General features: G+C 44.1%; 1 protein-coding gene across 1 annotated transcript; it reads left to right on the top strand.

The window, feature by feature from the left end:
• The first annotated feature begins 2,321 nt into the window (after window positions 1-2,321).
• LOC134648804 (4-aminobutyrate aminotransferase, mitochondrial-like) lies at window positions 2,322-17,414 on the top strand. Its single transcript, XM_063503362.1, has 9 exons — window positions 2,322-2,443; window positions 3,129-3,241; window positions 5,910-6,077; window positions 6,465-6,743; window positions 6,999-7,159; window positions 8,778-8,928; window positions 9,393-9,550; window positions 10,911-11,179; window positions 17,242-17,414. Exons 1-9 carry the CDS (start codon window positions 2,392-2,394, stop codon window positions 17,358-17,360), a joined length of 1,470 nt encoding a protein of 489 aa, XP_063359432.1. The 5' UTR covers window positions 2,322-2,391; the 3' UTR covers window positions 17,361-17,414.
• The last annotated feature ends 716 nt before the right edge of the window (window positions 17,415-18,130 follow it).

The raw sequence follows: 18,130 nt of genomic DNA, 5'->3' as shown, positions 1-18,130 counted from the left end.
ACATTACCATGTAAACTTCCACCGAAAATTGGTTTGAACGAGATCTAGTAAGTAGTTTTTTTTACGTCTTAAATCGCCTAAATACGGAACCCTTCATGGGCGAGTCCGACTCGCACTTGGCCGCTTTTTTTATTTTAAGTAGAGTCAAGACGGGATGATCAAATCGACCGATTTGATCAGAAAAGAAATTGGTGTCGATCTCCAATTGAATCACCAATTTTAGTTTTAAAGTGGTAACACACTATCGCGACGCACCGCACCGCACGGCGACCTTGGTGCGTCGCATCGCATCCATAAGTGAGAGCGAGAAACAGATATCTCTTTCTCGCTCTCACTTATGGGTGCGACGCTCCAAGGTCGCGGTGCGGTGCGATAGTGTGTTATAACTTTTAGAAATGTGACAGTCCTATGCCAAACTATAGCTGGTCAACCAAATCTTGTCAGTCACAAAAAAGGCGCGAAATTCAAATTTTCTTTTTTTTTTTTTTTTTTTTTTTTTTTTAATTAGTATGCAGTTTGGTCGACCTTGTGACCAGCGACTGCTCTTGTTGGGAGAAGATTGGTAACGTGGCCGTAAGGGCCACGTCACCACCAAGGACGAAAGGGAAAGGAAATTCACAGGAGTAAGAAAAGAGAAAAGCAAGAATAGAGAAGAGAAGAGAAGTTAATTTGTAGCAAAAACAATAACGCTAGGTACAGAATGTTTTGAGTTGTACAGAAGTTTTGAGTTATGAGTTCCTGGTCTTTTCCCAATGGGGGCGGGTAGAGTAGTACCCCACAGGTCTGCGCAGGTTAGGTTTGTAACGAATAGTAGGAGAATTATTCCCACTATTCGTCACAAACCCGCCTTTGTCAATTTCTGCCTCTCTTATTTGGTCCAACGTTGTTTGATCGTCTGGATCCAACAAGACATGCCTCGGGCGACGCACACGTTTTCTGGGCGGAAGCTCGGGAGTGTACTCCGAGGCATGACTTATTAGATCGTTGACGTGATTGGACGCTTTGTCAAAGTAGCGTCTGCTCAACACTTTAAAGTGTTGAGCCACAGTTGTCAGTCTTAAGTCCTTGTGCAAATCATTGTTTCTCACATACCACGGTGCCCCGACCAACTTCCGCAAGAATTTGTTTTGGAGAACCTGTAGGCTCTTCAGCTGGCGGGGGGAGGCCTGGGCGAAAGCAACCGAGGCATATGAGAATACTGTGCGGATACACACTTTGTAGATGTGCAGCTTACTGCGGACCGATAACTTGCTCTTCTTGTTAAGAAGGCAGTGAAGTCGGCATACATAATAAGCTGCACGATCGCGTACTGTCTTAATATGTCGATGGAAGTTTAACCGTTTGTCTAGAACTACCCCGAGGTATCTGGCCTCATCTCGCCATGGAATGGGACGATCGAAGAGGGTGATGTTGGAAATGGATGATATTAAGGATTTATATAATGTAGTGCGTGAAAATATGACCCCTACACTTTTGTCCGGATTGACTTCAACTCGCCACAATCTGCACCAATGCCCAAGAGCATCAGATGCAGACTGCAGGAGTTGAGCAACCCGAGCAATACAGGGGGATGTGACATAAATTGCCGTATCATCGGCAAACAGAGCATAATGAGTGTCAGGAAGTTTTGGAATGTCGTTGATGTAGATGGCGAAGAGAGTTGGGGAAAGACATGAACCTTGTGGGACGCCGGCCTTAATTGGATGAAAGGCGGAACGCGATCCTTCTACTTTATAGCGAAAACATCTGGCTGTGAGGAAGTTCTCTATCAACCGGACAAGCCGATTGGGCAATCCAATATTGTAGAGTTTGTATAGCAAGCCCGGATGCCACACCTTATCAAAGGCCTTCGCTATATCAAGGAAGATCGCTCCAGTAGGGATCGCATGGCGCCCGCTAGTCATCCAAAAGAGGATGTGCTCCACAAGACGGTGAACTTGATGGACACATGAATGACTAGCCCTGAACCCGAATTGTTCAGGTATGATGATGTTATGAGCAGAAAGATGAGTGTGAATACGGGTAAGTATAATGCGTTCATAAAGCTTACCCAAAGTTCAAATTTTCTATGGGACGATATCCCTTCGCGCCTACATTTTTCAAATTTGCCGCCTTTTTCTACTGTCAAGATCTGGTTGACCAAGTATAAAATAAAATACCAAGTTATCTTAGGTTAGCCAACATAATGAAATTATCAATTTATTTTTTATCTGTATTGGGTAATCTGTGGTTAATATTGACAAATTTATTTTATTTGACATTTGGGCTTATGCCTTGTCTTGATGTTGTCTTGGGTTTGAACGCTGATCGACTTCTCCTGTAATTATAAGATATTTTTATTTCGATTAAGTCAAACATTGTTGAGACAGATTAGTAATAAAATAAATAAACATGTTCCGTTTAGTAAAGGTTACCGAGAATGCGTTTTTACCTGCTATAAAATGTAAGTATAGTGACTGCCGTAGTCTTTAAAATGTATTAAAATATTTCTAAACCATATAGGCTTGTAATTTATTAATTTATAAATAACTATTTTGGTTCAGTCCTTTCCGTTCGTCCATCAGTCAGAGGGTTGTATTTTATCAACTGTAATATACCTATCCACAATTACAAAATTATTTTTTATTAAAACCATAAACATAATTAATAACAGACTTAAAATAAAAATTAACCTAAAATTAAAACTACCTAGAAAACTAAAACGAATACCTAAAAAATAAATAAAGATAATGTGGGTGACCTAGCCCAATATGTATATATATATTACAAAATGTGTATTTCTATTGGCCCTTATATACTGTAACTGAGTATTTAAAATATATTTTGTTCTATTTGTTATTCTTCTAGAAATGTTATACATATGAGCATCACCATGAAAACTTTATGTTACTTTCAAAGAAAAAGTGAAGGCTAAGATATCATATTTTTCATGAAATGTATGTCCAATTTTTGCAAGCAGTGAAGATTTTCATAAGTTTTATGTTTAATTATAAACATTAATATAAATAGCAAATTTTATTATTTTGAGTATCCACATGCTTTAAAATAACAATTGATATATTATAAAAAATAGCATCTATATTCTTTGGATGTCCTGTGTCAGAGCTGATTGTTGGTCCAAATTTTAGATGCCAGGGGTATGTCTGTGGCAACCAATAAAGAACCAGAGAAGCCATCAATCAAGACGGCGGTTCCTGGGCCCAAGACTCAGCAGTTGTTGGGTGAACTGAACAATCTACAGGTATGACCACTTTTATCATTACTGAAGTCTGTTTTTTTATAACTATCTAGTAGTGCCCATTGGAAATAGTATGGAACACTAATTGGTCTCTTGCTTAGGAAATGCTTAAAAAAAAAAGACTAAACATGTTGGTAAAAAGTCATAGTTTTTTTTAGTGATAAGGATGAATTTGCAGACTATGATTACAATCGATTTGAATATGGTTGCATAAAGTTAGTTAATTGATTAAGGAAATTAGTTTGGGAATGTCTTAAAGATTATATAATATTGAGCATAATTTTTTATATAAGTTTCTAACTTACCTAATTAGATCCCCAATTCATTGTTCTTAAATGCATTTATTTATATAAAAATAGTACCTACCTATTAAAGATATTGTATGATACATAGTCTATTTGTGTAAAATTTGGGTAAACACCTAAGAACTAACTAGCTGTATGACAGACTTCATGTCTACTATACTCTAGGTGTAACTCTCAGATAATAGAGATCTTTTTGCTTATGATAGGGTAATTCACCAGTAACTGGCCACCTGTTAGTAACTGGCCACCCTAAACTAAAAATGAATTCTATTCACCTTATAAACAGAATTCATTTTATTATAAGGTGGCTAGTTGTTGAGGATTAGCTGGTGGCCAGTTACTGGCGAATTATCCTACTTACCTTACAAACTCATAAGATGGATGATTTATTTTTATTTATTTGCTCTCCTCTTCAAAAGATTGCCGAGCCCTGATCTAATACCATCAATCTAAATATCCTGCCCTCGTCAATTACGCTCAATTGCTGCTCGCTGTTAACACATAAACAATACATTTTTAATGTCAAGATAACTCTTCCGGTAAAAACATCGTAATTTGTTCTTGTATGAATATATTACGCCTTTACATGTGTGAATAAGGGGCCGGTGCTCTATTCATTCCGCTCAATTTATTTTCAATTGAATAAATGGCTATAAATTGAAGGTGATCTTTATGTATTTTTAATGGTACAGTCTCAGAATGTTTGACTAGGTTGGTACAATATTTTTAATAATAGAAGTACATTATGAATGGTATTTATTCATAAAATGGTCATGCACTCCTACACCTGGGTGTACCATTTAGAGGCCTCTTATGAGGGCGTTTTTTTTAAGTTGTCAATTTTTCGAATGGAAAGACCGAAAAATGTATGGAAATTTTGGGACACTTTTCTTCTCCTATTAGGATAGAAAGAGCTCGTGATTCTGTGTAGAAATAACATAAAAAATCCCAAATTTGAAAAAAAAGTGTAGGGGACAACTTTAAAAAAAACCGGCCAAGTGCGAGTCGGACTCGCGCACGGAGGGTTCCGCACCATCAACAAAACATAGAGCAAAACAAGCAAAAAAACGGTCACCCATCCAAGTGCTGACCCCGCCCGACGTTGCTTAACTTCGGTCAAAAATCACGTTTGTTGTATGGGAGCCCCACTTAAATCTTTATTTTATTCTGTTTTTAGTATTTGTTGTTATAGCGGCAACAGAAATACATCATCTGTGAAAATTTCAACTGTCTAGCTATCACGGTTCGTGAGATACAGCCTGGTGACAGACGGACGGACGGACGGACGGACGGACGGACGGACAGCGGAGTCTTAGTAATAGGGTCCCGTTTTTACCCTTTGGGTACGGAACCCTAAAAATCGCCCATGACCGCAATTTCCCCGAATAAGAATGCGAGAACCTATTGCGTTACTTGTCCTGTCCCGACTTACCTAAATAGATAGATAGATAGATAGATAGATAGATAAATCATTAATCTAAATCATATAATCATTATTCATAAATCTTTCATATTTTATCGAATTTTGGACTCAACCATAGTTCTACGTCTATCAAAGTTTAAATTTGGTTGAGATGAGATATTTTTAAACGAACAACTGTTATAGTGATAGTATATACCTCTTCATCAGATTTCATGTCCATGACAATGTAACAATATCACGACATATCTCGAGTAGGTAGTTGGAGAAAACCACCTTGACGATAACAACGCCTGTTGTTATACTTACAATGATAAACATGATAATGATTACTAATACCATGTATCACCTTTTAAACAAGTATAATATAATTTGAGATGTATGAAGTCATTTCTAAATATTAATGTGAAAGCTTTCGCGATCGCTGATCGACGAAAAGCGTTCAGTTTGAGTGGGTGGGTTGGGTACATCCACTAGGCGCGAAAGGTGGAAACGGAAAGAGAAAATATCGTCCTATATTTCAGCACTAAATATAGGATTGCACACAAAAATACTTCTAGGATTTCTTCTGCACTTCTAGTTAACCCCACGATACCTACCCACGATAAAAAAATGTCCATATATTTGAGCTGATCAAAAAGTTTTTCAGTACACCCGTAAACATTTGCCTCGGTTGAAATAATACTCAGGGGCTGGTCATAAATTACGTCATCTATTTTTGACGATTGTTGACCCCTCCCCCCTTAAAATCATCCAAAAATCATGCTTCGAATGACCCCGTTTCCTCCTACGTCATGCTACCATCATCCGATGTCCAGCCCCCCCCCCCTTTTGAAATGACGTAATTTATGACTAGCCCCTCACCTACTCCTTCACGATACCACTGCAGTGTAGCTTTCTTTTTGTTTTTTCCACAATCAAAATCATTCCACCATCTTTGTTCCAGCAAGCTCAATCTGTGCAACTGTTCGGCGACTACGACAAATGCGTCGGCAATTACTTCGTGGACGTGGACGGGAACGAGTTTCTAGATGCTTTTACCCAAATATCATCAGTTCCTATAGGATACAACCACCCTGCGTTGTTGGGAGCTTTTGAAGATAAACATGCCCTTGTAAGTAAAAGTAAACCTTTGTTAACATTATAAAATAACGATATTTACATAGCAAAATATTTGAAAACAGGATTATAAATTATTTATAAATCGCATATTTGAAAGTTATTGATAAACGTACATATGTACCTAACTTAATTAGGTCTATGTCATTCAATGACTTTTTATGGTGCTCCCACCCTACTGTTAACACGGTATATAGTAGTTGTATGACATGGTAACATGTACATATTTATTTATTTAATCTTTATTGCACAAAGTGAAAAAGTCAGTCTGCCAGTTAACCTTGGGCAAAGTAAATATCGCTATGATTAACACTGATGTCTATAGGTATAGAAAAACTGGTCGCACCACGCTTTAGCTAATATTGTCTTTTTTTTTTTACAGAAATCCCTTATCAATCGGCCAGCGCTCGGAGTATTTCCACCCGCCGACTGGCCATCGAAGTTGGCGAGCGTGTTGCTGCCCGTGGCGCCGCGCGGCCTGGACCACGTGTCCACGATGATGTGCGGCTCGTGCTCCAACGAGAACGCCTACAAGGCCGTGTTCTTCTGGTACCGCACCAAGCAGCGCGGGGGCAAGGTGGACTTCGCGCCGGAGGACACATACTCCTGCATGATGAACCAACCTCCCGGGTCGCCGGACCTGGCTATCATGTCTTTTGAGGTAGGATTTATTATTTCGCTTCTATATTGCATGTTTGCAGGATTAGATCCACTTGTGGCGGTTGTTCCATACATTCATTAAGTAATAACCCTCGTTAGTTCGCATCCAGTATCATACCTAGGTAGGTACTTATAATTTGAAGCAATTGACAACATTTCAAATGTCTTCTCTTTCCGCACAGACTCTACCCAGTAAAAAATTTACGAAGTTGTCAATCGTTTGTTTTGCGAGTAAATTGTGTTCAATAACCTTCAGGGAAGTTTCCATGGTCGCACCTTCGGAGCCTTGACCACCACGAGATCGAAGCCGATACACAAAGTAGATTGCCCAGCCTTCGATTGGCCCGTGGCCCCGTTCCCGAGATACAAGTACCCACTCCATGAGAATGAAGCCTACAACAATCAGGAAGATAAAAGGTAATGCTTTCGCTACACATACTTACTCGTACAAACGTATATGCTGCATGCCACTCATAGATAAGATAGCATATTTATGATTTGGTATCCAAGCAAATAGATATGTAGATTGGTAAATTTCAATGTTAGCGAGATTTACTTTGATATTGAAACCAAGGTTATTCCTAGTTGCTTATTTCAGTGTTTTTCAACCTTTTTCACGACGCGATCTCTTTGAAAAGAGATAACTTTTCGCGAACCCATGTAAAAATGAATGTAACATTTTTTTACGAATTACCTAATGAGAAAAAAAGGACGTAGACAGAAAAAATTAATAACATCACAAACATCGCATTATTGGTACATCCAACCGTAAAATCTTAAAAACTACTTAACAATTAACAGGGTAGAGTCAATTCGGAAAGAGAAGAGTCGTGAAATGTATGGGATCCAATACATTCTACGACCCTTCTCTTTCCGCACAGACTCTAAACTAATGTCAAAAAATAAGGCTGGAGCGTTTTTTTTTTGTTGCTTTCCTATCGCAATATATCATAGTACTATAGTGTGTTACACAATTTGGTGAGTATTTTTCTCATTTCTTTCTTTTGTCATTCTTTTCAGGCTTCTCTTAGATGATTTTCCGTATAATTATACTCGCCGCTTCGGAAACCGTCGTTGTCTTGTTTTACCTACAATTGAAGCATGACGCCAACATTTCGGTGCAGTAATACTTTCAAAGCTTTAATTTTTTATAATTAAGTAGCTAGTTCCTTAGCTTTGTTATTATACAGTGTCATATAATTGCAAATATTTACATATTTGATTTAAAACCAGTCCTGCATCTTATTGGATTAACAACAAACGCATTGTTTTCACATGTTGACGCATATCAAAAGTGACCAAGTCTTCAAAGATTGGTTTTAAAATTCAGTTACAGTTACCACAAAACAAATACCTAGCGCCGTATAGCGCCATGTAATCTCTCGGGTGCACGATTTTTTCTTAGGCATCCCAACATTTTTACAATCAATAACTCATTAAATACAACCAAGATAGTTTTTTTAATAATAAAAACGTGACAACGTACATACTAATACGCAAAATCTAATTAGTTGCCGTGATTTCGTCCCGATGCTTAGCCAATAACGAGCTACGATATCGTAATGTTAAACTAGGTACATTCGTCAAAGAAGTCATCTGTTTTAATACTCTGAATACTTTTTTGCTCTTGGCAGGCCCTTTCTACCTATATGAGTTTGATATGCGTTAACTTGATGTAGGTACTTGACTTGTTGAAAGCATGTGTGATGAAGTTGTCCCACCCATGCTTGGCACTTAATAATATGCTACATTTTATTAACGCAGCGATATGTAATTTAGAAGTATGTTTCCCCAGTATAACATAACGAAACTCGCGATTGAAAGGTCTTAAAATTTAGATATTTAAACCGTTATAACGATTCCTTTATTGCCTGCATTTGGTTGGCTTGTGTCTCCAAATAATTTCAAAACAAACGCCTGAGCTATTGCATGATTAGATTTGCGACGAGGTGATCTTGCTAGTCAAACAAATCTGGTTATCACTTAGGAAATCAATAGACATTATTCATTATTGTTATATTGTCTAAACTACTAGATGCCTGGAACAAATAGCGCGCATCATAGAAGAGCGTGAGAAATCCAGCAAGCCGGTGGCGGGCATAGTTGTGGAGCCGATACAGTCCGAGGGAGGCGACCACGAGGCGTCCCCGGCGTTCTTCCAGAGCCTTCAGCAAGTCTGCAAGCAAGTAAGTTTAATTCTTCGAACAACCATATTTTACAACCTTTAGTAATGTGAATTCAGATGTAACTACTGTTGCTATTGGCAGATTGTGACCCATACTAGCAGCTTGAGATTCTTATACTGTAAAATGTGATATGTACTATTTAACTTCGTGCCGCTCACCATATAAAATTACAGCTAGGGATTATGAAATGCAACTTTTTTGGTTTAATGAAGGTTGAAATTTCATTGAACCAGCATCAAAAGTAACGGACCAGACTACGCGTCAAAGTTATCTAATCTACCGTTCTGTAAAAAGTTAACAAAAATACATATGTTTCGGTTCTGTGTGTAGAACAATTAGCCTTAGATTAGAATGGCTGATATATTTTGTGTGTTGTTTCATCTACTGGTGCTGACTGTACATCGTAATGTATCTACAAAGTGAAAATGATGTACAAAACACTTAAAATAAGTTGTGGTTGTTAGACGGGAGTAGCTCTCATCATAGACGAGGTTCAGACCGGGTGCGGGCCGACGGGCAAGATGTGGGCCCACGAGCACTTCGACCTGCCCTCACCCCCGGACCTAGTCACGTTCAGCAAGAAAATGCTCACGGGCGGCTATTACACCTCTGCTGCGTTCAGGTAAATGGTCCTATTTTAAATATATTTTAGAATTTGGGACCCTTATTTGTACTTCGACCCATTGGAATATTTACCCCGCTCCTTGCTTGACGGCTTGTTACGATATGTTTAGTTTCCGAATGATTTTGAATTTTGGATAAATCATAGCTCAAGTTATTCGATCTTTGCCAGCCTAATACTTGGTTGGGACAATAAGCAATACTATTCGCTTAGCATACAAACTTCTACGTAGGGGAGGTCAGGTTTCTCTGCAGCTGACTGTACTAGAAATTATACGGCTAATAGGTGTTATGCTCCCTATCGATGAAATAGCTATCTCAAAAGCGATTTTGTTTAGGATGGGTTACACCAACCAAACCATCTGTCCCCCTTAAAAGTTCATGGATGGGCCGAGTGACGTTGAGCAGTCCGCTAATTGTGGTTCTTATTTACATTTGAAGCGAATACTTCAATTGCAAAATAACACGGCGCTTGTGCTCAACACAAGCTTCAATATATGAGCTTTTTAGGGTTCCGTAGCCAAATGGCAAAAAACGGAACCCTTATAGATTCGTCATGTCTGTCTGTCTGTCTGTCTGTCTGTCTGTCCGTCTGTCCGTCTGTCCGTCTGTCCGTCTGTCTGTCCGTCCGTATGTCACAGCCACTTTTCTCCGAAACTATAAGAACTATACTGTTGAAACTTGGTAAGTAGATGTATTCTGTGAACCGCATTAAGATTTTCACACAAAAATAGAAAAAAACAATAAATTTTTGGGGTTCCCCATACTTTGAAGTGAAACTCAAAAATTTTTTTTTCATCAAACCCATACGTGTGGGGTATCTATGGATAGGTCTTCAAAAATGATATTGAGGTTTCTAATATCATTTTTTTCTAAACTGAATAGTTTGCGCGAGAGACACTTCCAAAGTGGTAAAATGTGTGTCCCCCCCCCCTGTAACTTCTAAAATAAGAGAATGATAAAACTAAAAAAAATATATGATGTACATTACCATGTAAACTTCCACCGAAAATTGGTTTGAACGAGATCTAGTAAGTAGTTTTTTTTATACGTCTTAAATCGCCTAAATACGGAACCCTTCATGGGCGAGTCCGACTCGCACTTGGCCGCTTTTTTTTTTCAAAATTACCTGGCATTCAAAATTATGAACTGTCTCCTGTCGATTGGAATAGTTTCACTGTATCACCATCTGCGTTTAGTTATGTGCGTTAGACCCCATTGTATCACGAATATATTGTATACTTACACGTGACTTACACAAATACGCAAAAGTACTTAGAGTTTGTAATATAATATATTTCATTGAAATTTGGTATGCGAATACACGGTTAATATGAACGCATATTTTTTGATTATTTCAGGCCTGCACAGGCGTACAGGATTTTCAACACCTGGATGGGAGACCCAGGCAAGCTTATCCTCCTGGAGCAAGTACTTCGCGTCATTCAGCAAGAGAATCTATTAAGCAATGTCCAGAAAACTGGAAAAGTTTTGAAAGATGGTTTACATGATCTCGAGAAAGAGTTCTCCAACACGATAAACAGTGTGCGCGGTCGCGGCACGTTCCTGGCGTTCAACGCGCATAATGCTAGCTCGAGGGACAAGATCAACAATGACTTAAAGAAAAATGGTAAGTTTTTGCGTCATTTGTTATTCCACTTGTCCACTTGTCCAATGTGCGGTATTCCACTTGTCCAATGTGCATTGCGTCTCACTATCTCATTAAGCAAAATGTGAGATGCAAATACACATTGGGCCAAGATATCGGAAGGATCGAATACCAACCATAAACGAGTTTCCTGTATTTCATACAGTTTGAAAGATTTCCTGCTTAAATCTAATCCAACATGTTGAATGGGTGGATCAACTATTTCTTGTTGACATTGTCCACCACCTTCTTCTGACACGCTTGGTAGACGACCCTCTATGGAAAGGGTTTATAAGTTCCACAAAAAGCGTGTTTGGAGAATTGAAACGCCTAAAAATCAGGTTTTAAAGAGTGACCCAGTGGAACGTAACCATGGCAACGAGTGACAAGAAAAAGTTGATTCACCCGAATAATTACAAAAATGTTTTGCTACCCGTTCAAAAATATATTATAGTTGGAGGCTATAAGAGCTGGTATTATGTGTTCCGTTCCACGTCTGAGATCTTCATTGAGAGCGTAACGCCTCCGGTGACCGATAGATGCCGCTAGCGTCTATGTAGTCGCTCCGCCGCCTCGCCGTGACGTAGTTCCGCTTCCCTTTCCTGCAAACAGACGCCCGCCCCCCGCCACTCGCCGCCGCCATGTCATTGTTTCGTCGACCGTCCTGACCGATGGTCCGCAAATTTTTTTTGCGAACATTTTTGCAGCATGGTGCTTTAAAAATTTCCGATCCAAAGTTTATTCGATTAAATAGCGAGATATAGCCAGAGATCGCCACTACTAGTCTTTTGGCGGTCTCGGGATCGATCTTCCAACGGTGCTTTTCGATTCTACCCACTTTTTTCTTGCTAAATTATCTTTTACATGCCATGCTGCTAAAATCGTTACCGTTAACTCGCATTTTCGAGAGTGAAGTAGGAAGTGCGTCAACAAGTGGTTTCAAGTGTCGTTTGTTACAACGCGTGGTAACGTAAGTCGCTCCGTATCGGAGAGGAACGTGCGTCATCGTGCCTGCCGCGGGGAGCGGGGCCGGCCCGGCGCGGTGGGGTGCCGGGGCCGCGCTGCAATAGGATAGGTTTGGATTGTCTCAAACCATCTGGTAAAGCAGTTTAATGATATTCTAGCTGTATTTGGCGTTCGGAAGCGCATTGTGAATGCCTACTTGGACGCTAAAGCCCCGGTTCTCGTCCGATTACCGCAGGTGTCGGCCGAGGTCGGTGCCCGTGCTCGGAGCCCGGGAGTATTACCTCGTGCTGTTAGTTTCCGACGCGACAGTTCGTGTCGTTCGCCGCGTCGGCGCTGTCGACTTTCTCTTGTCGTCCGAGGTGACTCCGAGACGCCGCGACGCTGCGGGCCGGCGCCCGAAGTGTCGCGGCGCAGGCGCTTCCGGTCCGCGGGACTCCGAGAGACGTCACACGCCCGCTCCTGTTGCTGCGGTCGCGGCGCGGGTGGATCGCGGACCTCTCGGTCCCGTCCTGGCGCCAAGGTGAAGGCGGACCGAACCACGGGGAGCACGCTACTGCATCTCGACTGCTCAAAGTGGAAGGAAGGTAAGTTACGTGGAAGCCACTCTGTGGAAACACTACGAGTACAGCGGCGGGGCCGTTCGCCGCGCCGGTTGCCGTCTATCAAGGCGTCGGGCAACAGTGTCGCCGTGATGTTGCGTGCAACTACGCCACCATCACGCGCACGCCTCCCCCCCTGTGCCGGCGAAAGACGCTACGGTGGCGTGAGCCGGCAACGTCCATCACGCGCATCGGCGCGATGGCGCGTCACGCACCGGCGCCTCCCGAGCTGGCGGTGGCTGTAGCCACGATTGGCGCCGCCCACCTCACGCATCGGCGCCTCTTGAGCTGGCCGCCACCATGGCGCCTCACGCACCAGCGAAACAGTGGCGGGCCGCCACGATGGCGGCACCCGCCTCACGCGTCGGCGCCTCTCGAGCTGGCCGCCACGATGGCGCCTCTCGCCTCACCAGCGCCTCCTAAGCCAGTGGCGGCCGCCACGATGGCGCCGCCCACCTCACGCTCCGGTGCCACCCGAGCTGGCCGCCACGATGGCGCCTCTCGCCTCACGCACCGGCGCCTCCCGAGCTGGCCGCCACGATGGCACCTCTCGCATCACGCGCCGGCGCCTCCCGAGCTGGCGGTGGCTGCCGCCACGATGGCGCTTCTCGCGTCACGCGCCGGCGCCTCCCAAGCTGTTGGTGGCTGCCGCCACGATGGCGCCTCTCGCGTCGCACGCCGGCGCCACCCGAGCTGGCGGTGGCTGCCGCCACGATGGTGCCTCTCGCGTCACGTGCCGGCGCCTCCCAAGCTGTCGGTGGCTGCCGCCACGATGGCGCCTCTCGCGTCGCGCGCCGGCGCCACCCGAGCTGGCGGTGGCTGCCGCCACGATGGCGCTCCTCGCGTCACGCGTCGGCGCCTCCCGAGCTGTTGGTGGCTGCCGCCACGATGGCGCTTCTCGCGCCACGCGCCGGCGCCTCCCGAGCTGTTGGTGGCTGCCGCCACGATGGCGCCTCTCGCGTCACGCGCCGGCGCCTCTGCCGCCACGATGGCGCTTCTCGCGTCACGCGCCGGCGCCTCCCGAGATGTCGGTGGCTGCCGCCACGATGGCGCCTCTCGCGTCACGCGCCGGCGCCTCCTGAGCTGGCGGTGGCTGCTGCCACGATGGCGCTTCTCGCGTCACGCGCCGGCGCCTCCCGAGCTGTTGGTGGCTGCCGCCACGATGGCGCCATCCGAGCTGGCGGTGGCTGCCGCCACGATGGCGCGTCACGCGCCGGCGCCACCCGAGCTGTCGGTGGCTGCCGCCACGATGGCGCCTCGCGTCACGCACCGGCGCCTCCCGAGCTGGTGGTGGCTGCCGCCACGATGGCGCCTCTCGCGTCACGCGCCGGCGCCTCCCGAGCTGGCGATGGCTGCCGCCACGATGGCGCCTCTCGCGTCACGCGCCGGCGCCTCCCGAGCTGGCGATGGCTGCCGCCACGATGACGCCTCTCGCGTCACGCGCCGGCGCCTCCCGAGCTGGCGGTGGCTGCCGCCACGATGGCGCCTCTCGCGTCACGCGCCGGCGCCTCCCGAGCTGGCGGTGGCTGCCGCCACGATGGCGCCGCCCACCTCACGCACCGGCACCTTCCGAGCGGCGGCGGTTGCCATGATAGCGCCGGCAATTACGTCGATGCTGCAAGTACGACGCTGTCGTCCTTTGCAATGGCACCCATGTTCTGTTCGTAAGAAAACTTACCTGTTGCCGTTCCCAATGATATCGCTAGCGGCCGCGTCGATCCAGCCCGCCAAGCCGACGCCGGCCGGGCGCCACGCCGCTGCCGTCCGGCGCCACGTGTACCACGGTACCAGTTTTCCCTGTCCACATGGCCCCATTGAGGTACGCAGGCGCTTATAGCTATGGTGCAACAGCACGAGCAGACCGCTAAACTCTTGCTTTCGGTTAAGGATTCCTCCGTCGCCAAGGCGACGGCAGACAAGGTCCCGTGTGCTCCGCTCAAAACCGAGGTTGAAGGCATTGAAAAGGTTTGCAGTGTTCACATAATTATCTCTCTGCTTGCCCGCGCTCTCCAGTTTAAGTTCCGTCTTACAAAGACGAACTCGTTCGCCAAGCCCCTAATAAACAAAATGGGACAAATAAACCCGCTGCGCCTGAACGAGCTTGTGTTTCCGGTGCCAAGAGAAAGGGGCCAGGAGGACTCCAGCAGTTTCCATCTGTCTGTCTTCGACTTTATCGAAACAGTTTTGTTAAGCAAAGCGCCAAAATCGATTTTAGACTTGATTTCATCAGTGCGATTTCCTTAAAAGCATGCTACCATGCTCCTATACAAGTTTGACTGAAGGTTTTTCGTTTTCTCAACATACAGACCTGCCTTGCTGCCGAGTTTCTCACAGAAACTATACTCGATGCCTCCTGTTCAGTCTCAAATTCGCAAACGTTAGTTTATGGAGATTGCACCGTCGTAGTCCTCACCTTATACCTGTAGTCCGTTAATAATGGTAGACAATGTACGAAGTGAGGCCCTTCAAGTGGAGAGTAATCGTTAACGGACCGCACCTGCAGCGCTGACGACAGGAGTGTACTACAAACATACAACCGTTACTACGGTTGTCGAAAAAACTGCTGATGCCAGCAGATCGTCTATAGTTCGCGCTGGTTCCTTGCTCCTTACCAGGTCGGTATAAACCCCAAAGGCGACGGTTTATCAAAAAGTCACTGCGTCCCCCGAGTGGCAGCTGCGCCCAGAAGCCGCCGAGACTATCTTCGCCTGATAGGCACACCTTGTTGGTCGGCCTCTCCGCTTTCGAGAGCCCTCGCACTGTACCACGGTATGTCTTAACCGACTCTTTGAAGTGCTACCACGACGCGTTTGGCAGCTGCCGGTGATACGACTTGGCATGGATATCTCCACCTCCCAGGCTAGTCTGTTTACTGTGACGGCGTGATGAGGAGAGCTTTCTCGCGGCTGTGGTAAGCTTGCAATTTACTGGCGGTCCTAGTGAACACAACGTCAGACCACCATCCCTTACAAGTCAACGACCTTAAGAATCGAGGCGTATCTCCTGTCAGATAGGACGCTCCAACACCGAGCCGGCGATAACCGGGTATTTCCGGTTCCGGTACTGGTTGTCTAGAAAACCAGTACCGGGGAGCACTCCCTAGATCGTCCCCTTGTCGAGGTCGCTGTACGCCCACAATGTAGAAATGATCTTCATGGTGCATCAAAAATGAGATCGACTGCCAGGTACCTCTAATACCCAGTGAAGTAGCAAGCTATCTCAGACATCTATTTCTATTCTCCATGTTAGTTTTCAGAATGATACTTGTTCAGAAGCCTGTAACAAGTGCTGTATGTGAACCACTATCGGACACTATGCCTTCTTCCATCGTCATTAATAGCGAGACCAGCGCCTCCCAAACCACCAGCTTGGGACGCGAGAAATCTTATTCAAATTACTTGCCCTAACTTGAATAATCCTACAACGTACCTATATAGAAGAGCTGCCGCACCTTTACTGTTAGCATCAGGCCGCAGGGTCAATGACCTTACCCTACTACACTGTAGCCCAGGCAATTACACAGATAACTTTGACGCTATTATTTTGTGTCCGAAATTCGGTTCTAAAGCAGATAACGTGTCTCACCGACTGGACTCTCTTAGAAGCTTCGGAATAAAGTATAGACCCAGTAGGTAGTCTGGGTACGTCAACTTGTGAGAATTACACAAAATGTTAGGGGACACTGCGCTTATTTCCTTCAGACACAGTAGTCTCATCCAATCCGGCCTCGCCTACGATTGCTTTCGATCCATGATGTCCTTAATCACTAAATTAGCTGGAAAACTATCCAATTACTTAGCGATATTTTGGCTTAAGTTAATTGGGAACATGACTTTCTTTAGACGATCCTATCGCCGAGATTCTGCGGATCGGATGCGATTTCGAATGAGAAATCTCTCAAACCAGTTTAACGTTAGATTCGAACCTGGGATTACAGTTTAAATTCTCAATTTCCTGTAATGCATCATTATAACGAGTTATTGTGATTTCATGGGTTGCAATAAGGCGTATATATATTTATTCTTTCTCTGAGTTATATGACAGTGGGTGTAGCCCTAACGCTTGCGCGCCCGCTGACTCGCCACCAGGAGATAATAAACAGGTCTCAATGAAGATCTCAGACGTGGAACGGAACACATAATATAAAAATTTTACCTTCCAATAAAATTATTATTATGTTTCCTTCCACGTCTGAGATCTGAGTAATGCCTTCCTGGCAGGCTACTAGGCTACTTTTATACCGACGGTACTTCTCCTCAACAATGACATGGCGGCGGCGAGTGGCGGGGGGCGGGCGTCTGTTTGCAGGAAAGGGAAGCGGAACTACGTCACGGCGAGGCGGCGGAGCGACTACATAGACGCTAGCGGCATCTATCGGTCACCGGAGGCGTTACGCTCTCAATGAAGATCTCAGACGTGGAAGGAAACATAATAATAATTTTATTGGAAGGTAAAATTTTTATATTTTGTTTGATGCAGGCGTGCTAGGCGGCACCTGTGGCGAGGCGGCCATCCGCCTGCGGCCCGCGCTCACCTTCCAGGAGAAACACGCCCACATCTACCTCGACACCCTCAGGAAAACACTCAGGGAACTCTAAATGTACCTCCATTCAACACAACCACGTTTAATACGGATTTCATTTTAAGCTGACGTATTTTGTGATATTAATTTTATACAACTATGTACACAGTTTTTTATATATTACTTAATACTTACTTAGTCAGGTCATAAGTTCTGTCACAAAGGTTTTTATTGATAATAACGTTATAGGAACATAGAGATCCCTTATTATTCATATATATATATGGGTTGAAAGCTTATTTAATGCTGAATTACTTACAATATAATTTTACGTAATATGTTGTCTCATTTTTGCAGAATTTCTATGAAATTTTCGGAAAAAAAGGTATAAAAACGTACAAAAAATACGCGACAGTACTTATGACAGGACTAATTAATATTACATATTATATTGATTTGACGACCTATCATATTTGTATCGCAATTTTATGATGCCTAGCAACTAGCAACACGAAAGCAAAATTGTCAACTTACCAAAGTTCTTTAAAATAAAAAAATTACATAATAATATTAATTTAAAAGAGCTTATGTATGAAACGTCTAGATATCAGAGAAATGACGTCACAGGCTATGTTGCATTAAGTATGCAAAGCAAAAAGGCCGCGATAATATCAATAATTTGTAATTTTTATTTAATTTATAATTTGTATTTTGAAATAGTTTTAAATCTATGCCTCGTAAAATATTACATTGTAATAAATTCTACATGGGGGCTATTAATAAATTAAGTCATTTCAAATTAGGGGGGGGGGGGGGGGGTTAAGCCGTCAAAAATAAATGACGTAA

The sequence above is a fragment of the Cydia amplana genome, chromosome 6 (assembly GCF_948474715.1).
Source record: "Cydia amplana chromosome 6, ilCydAmpl1.1, whole genome shotgun sequence".
NCBI classification, from domain to species: domain Eukaryota; kingdom Metazoa; phylum Arthropoda; class Insecta; order Lepidoptera; family Tortricidae; genus Cydia; species Cydia amplana.
This window is presented reverse-complemented; position numbering and strand designations above follow the sequence as displayed.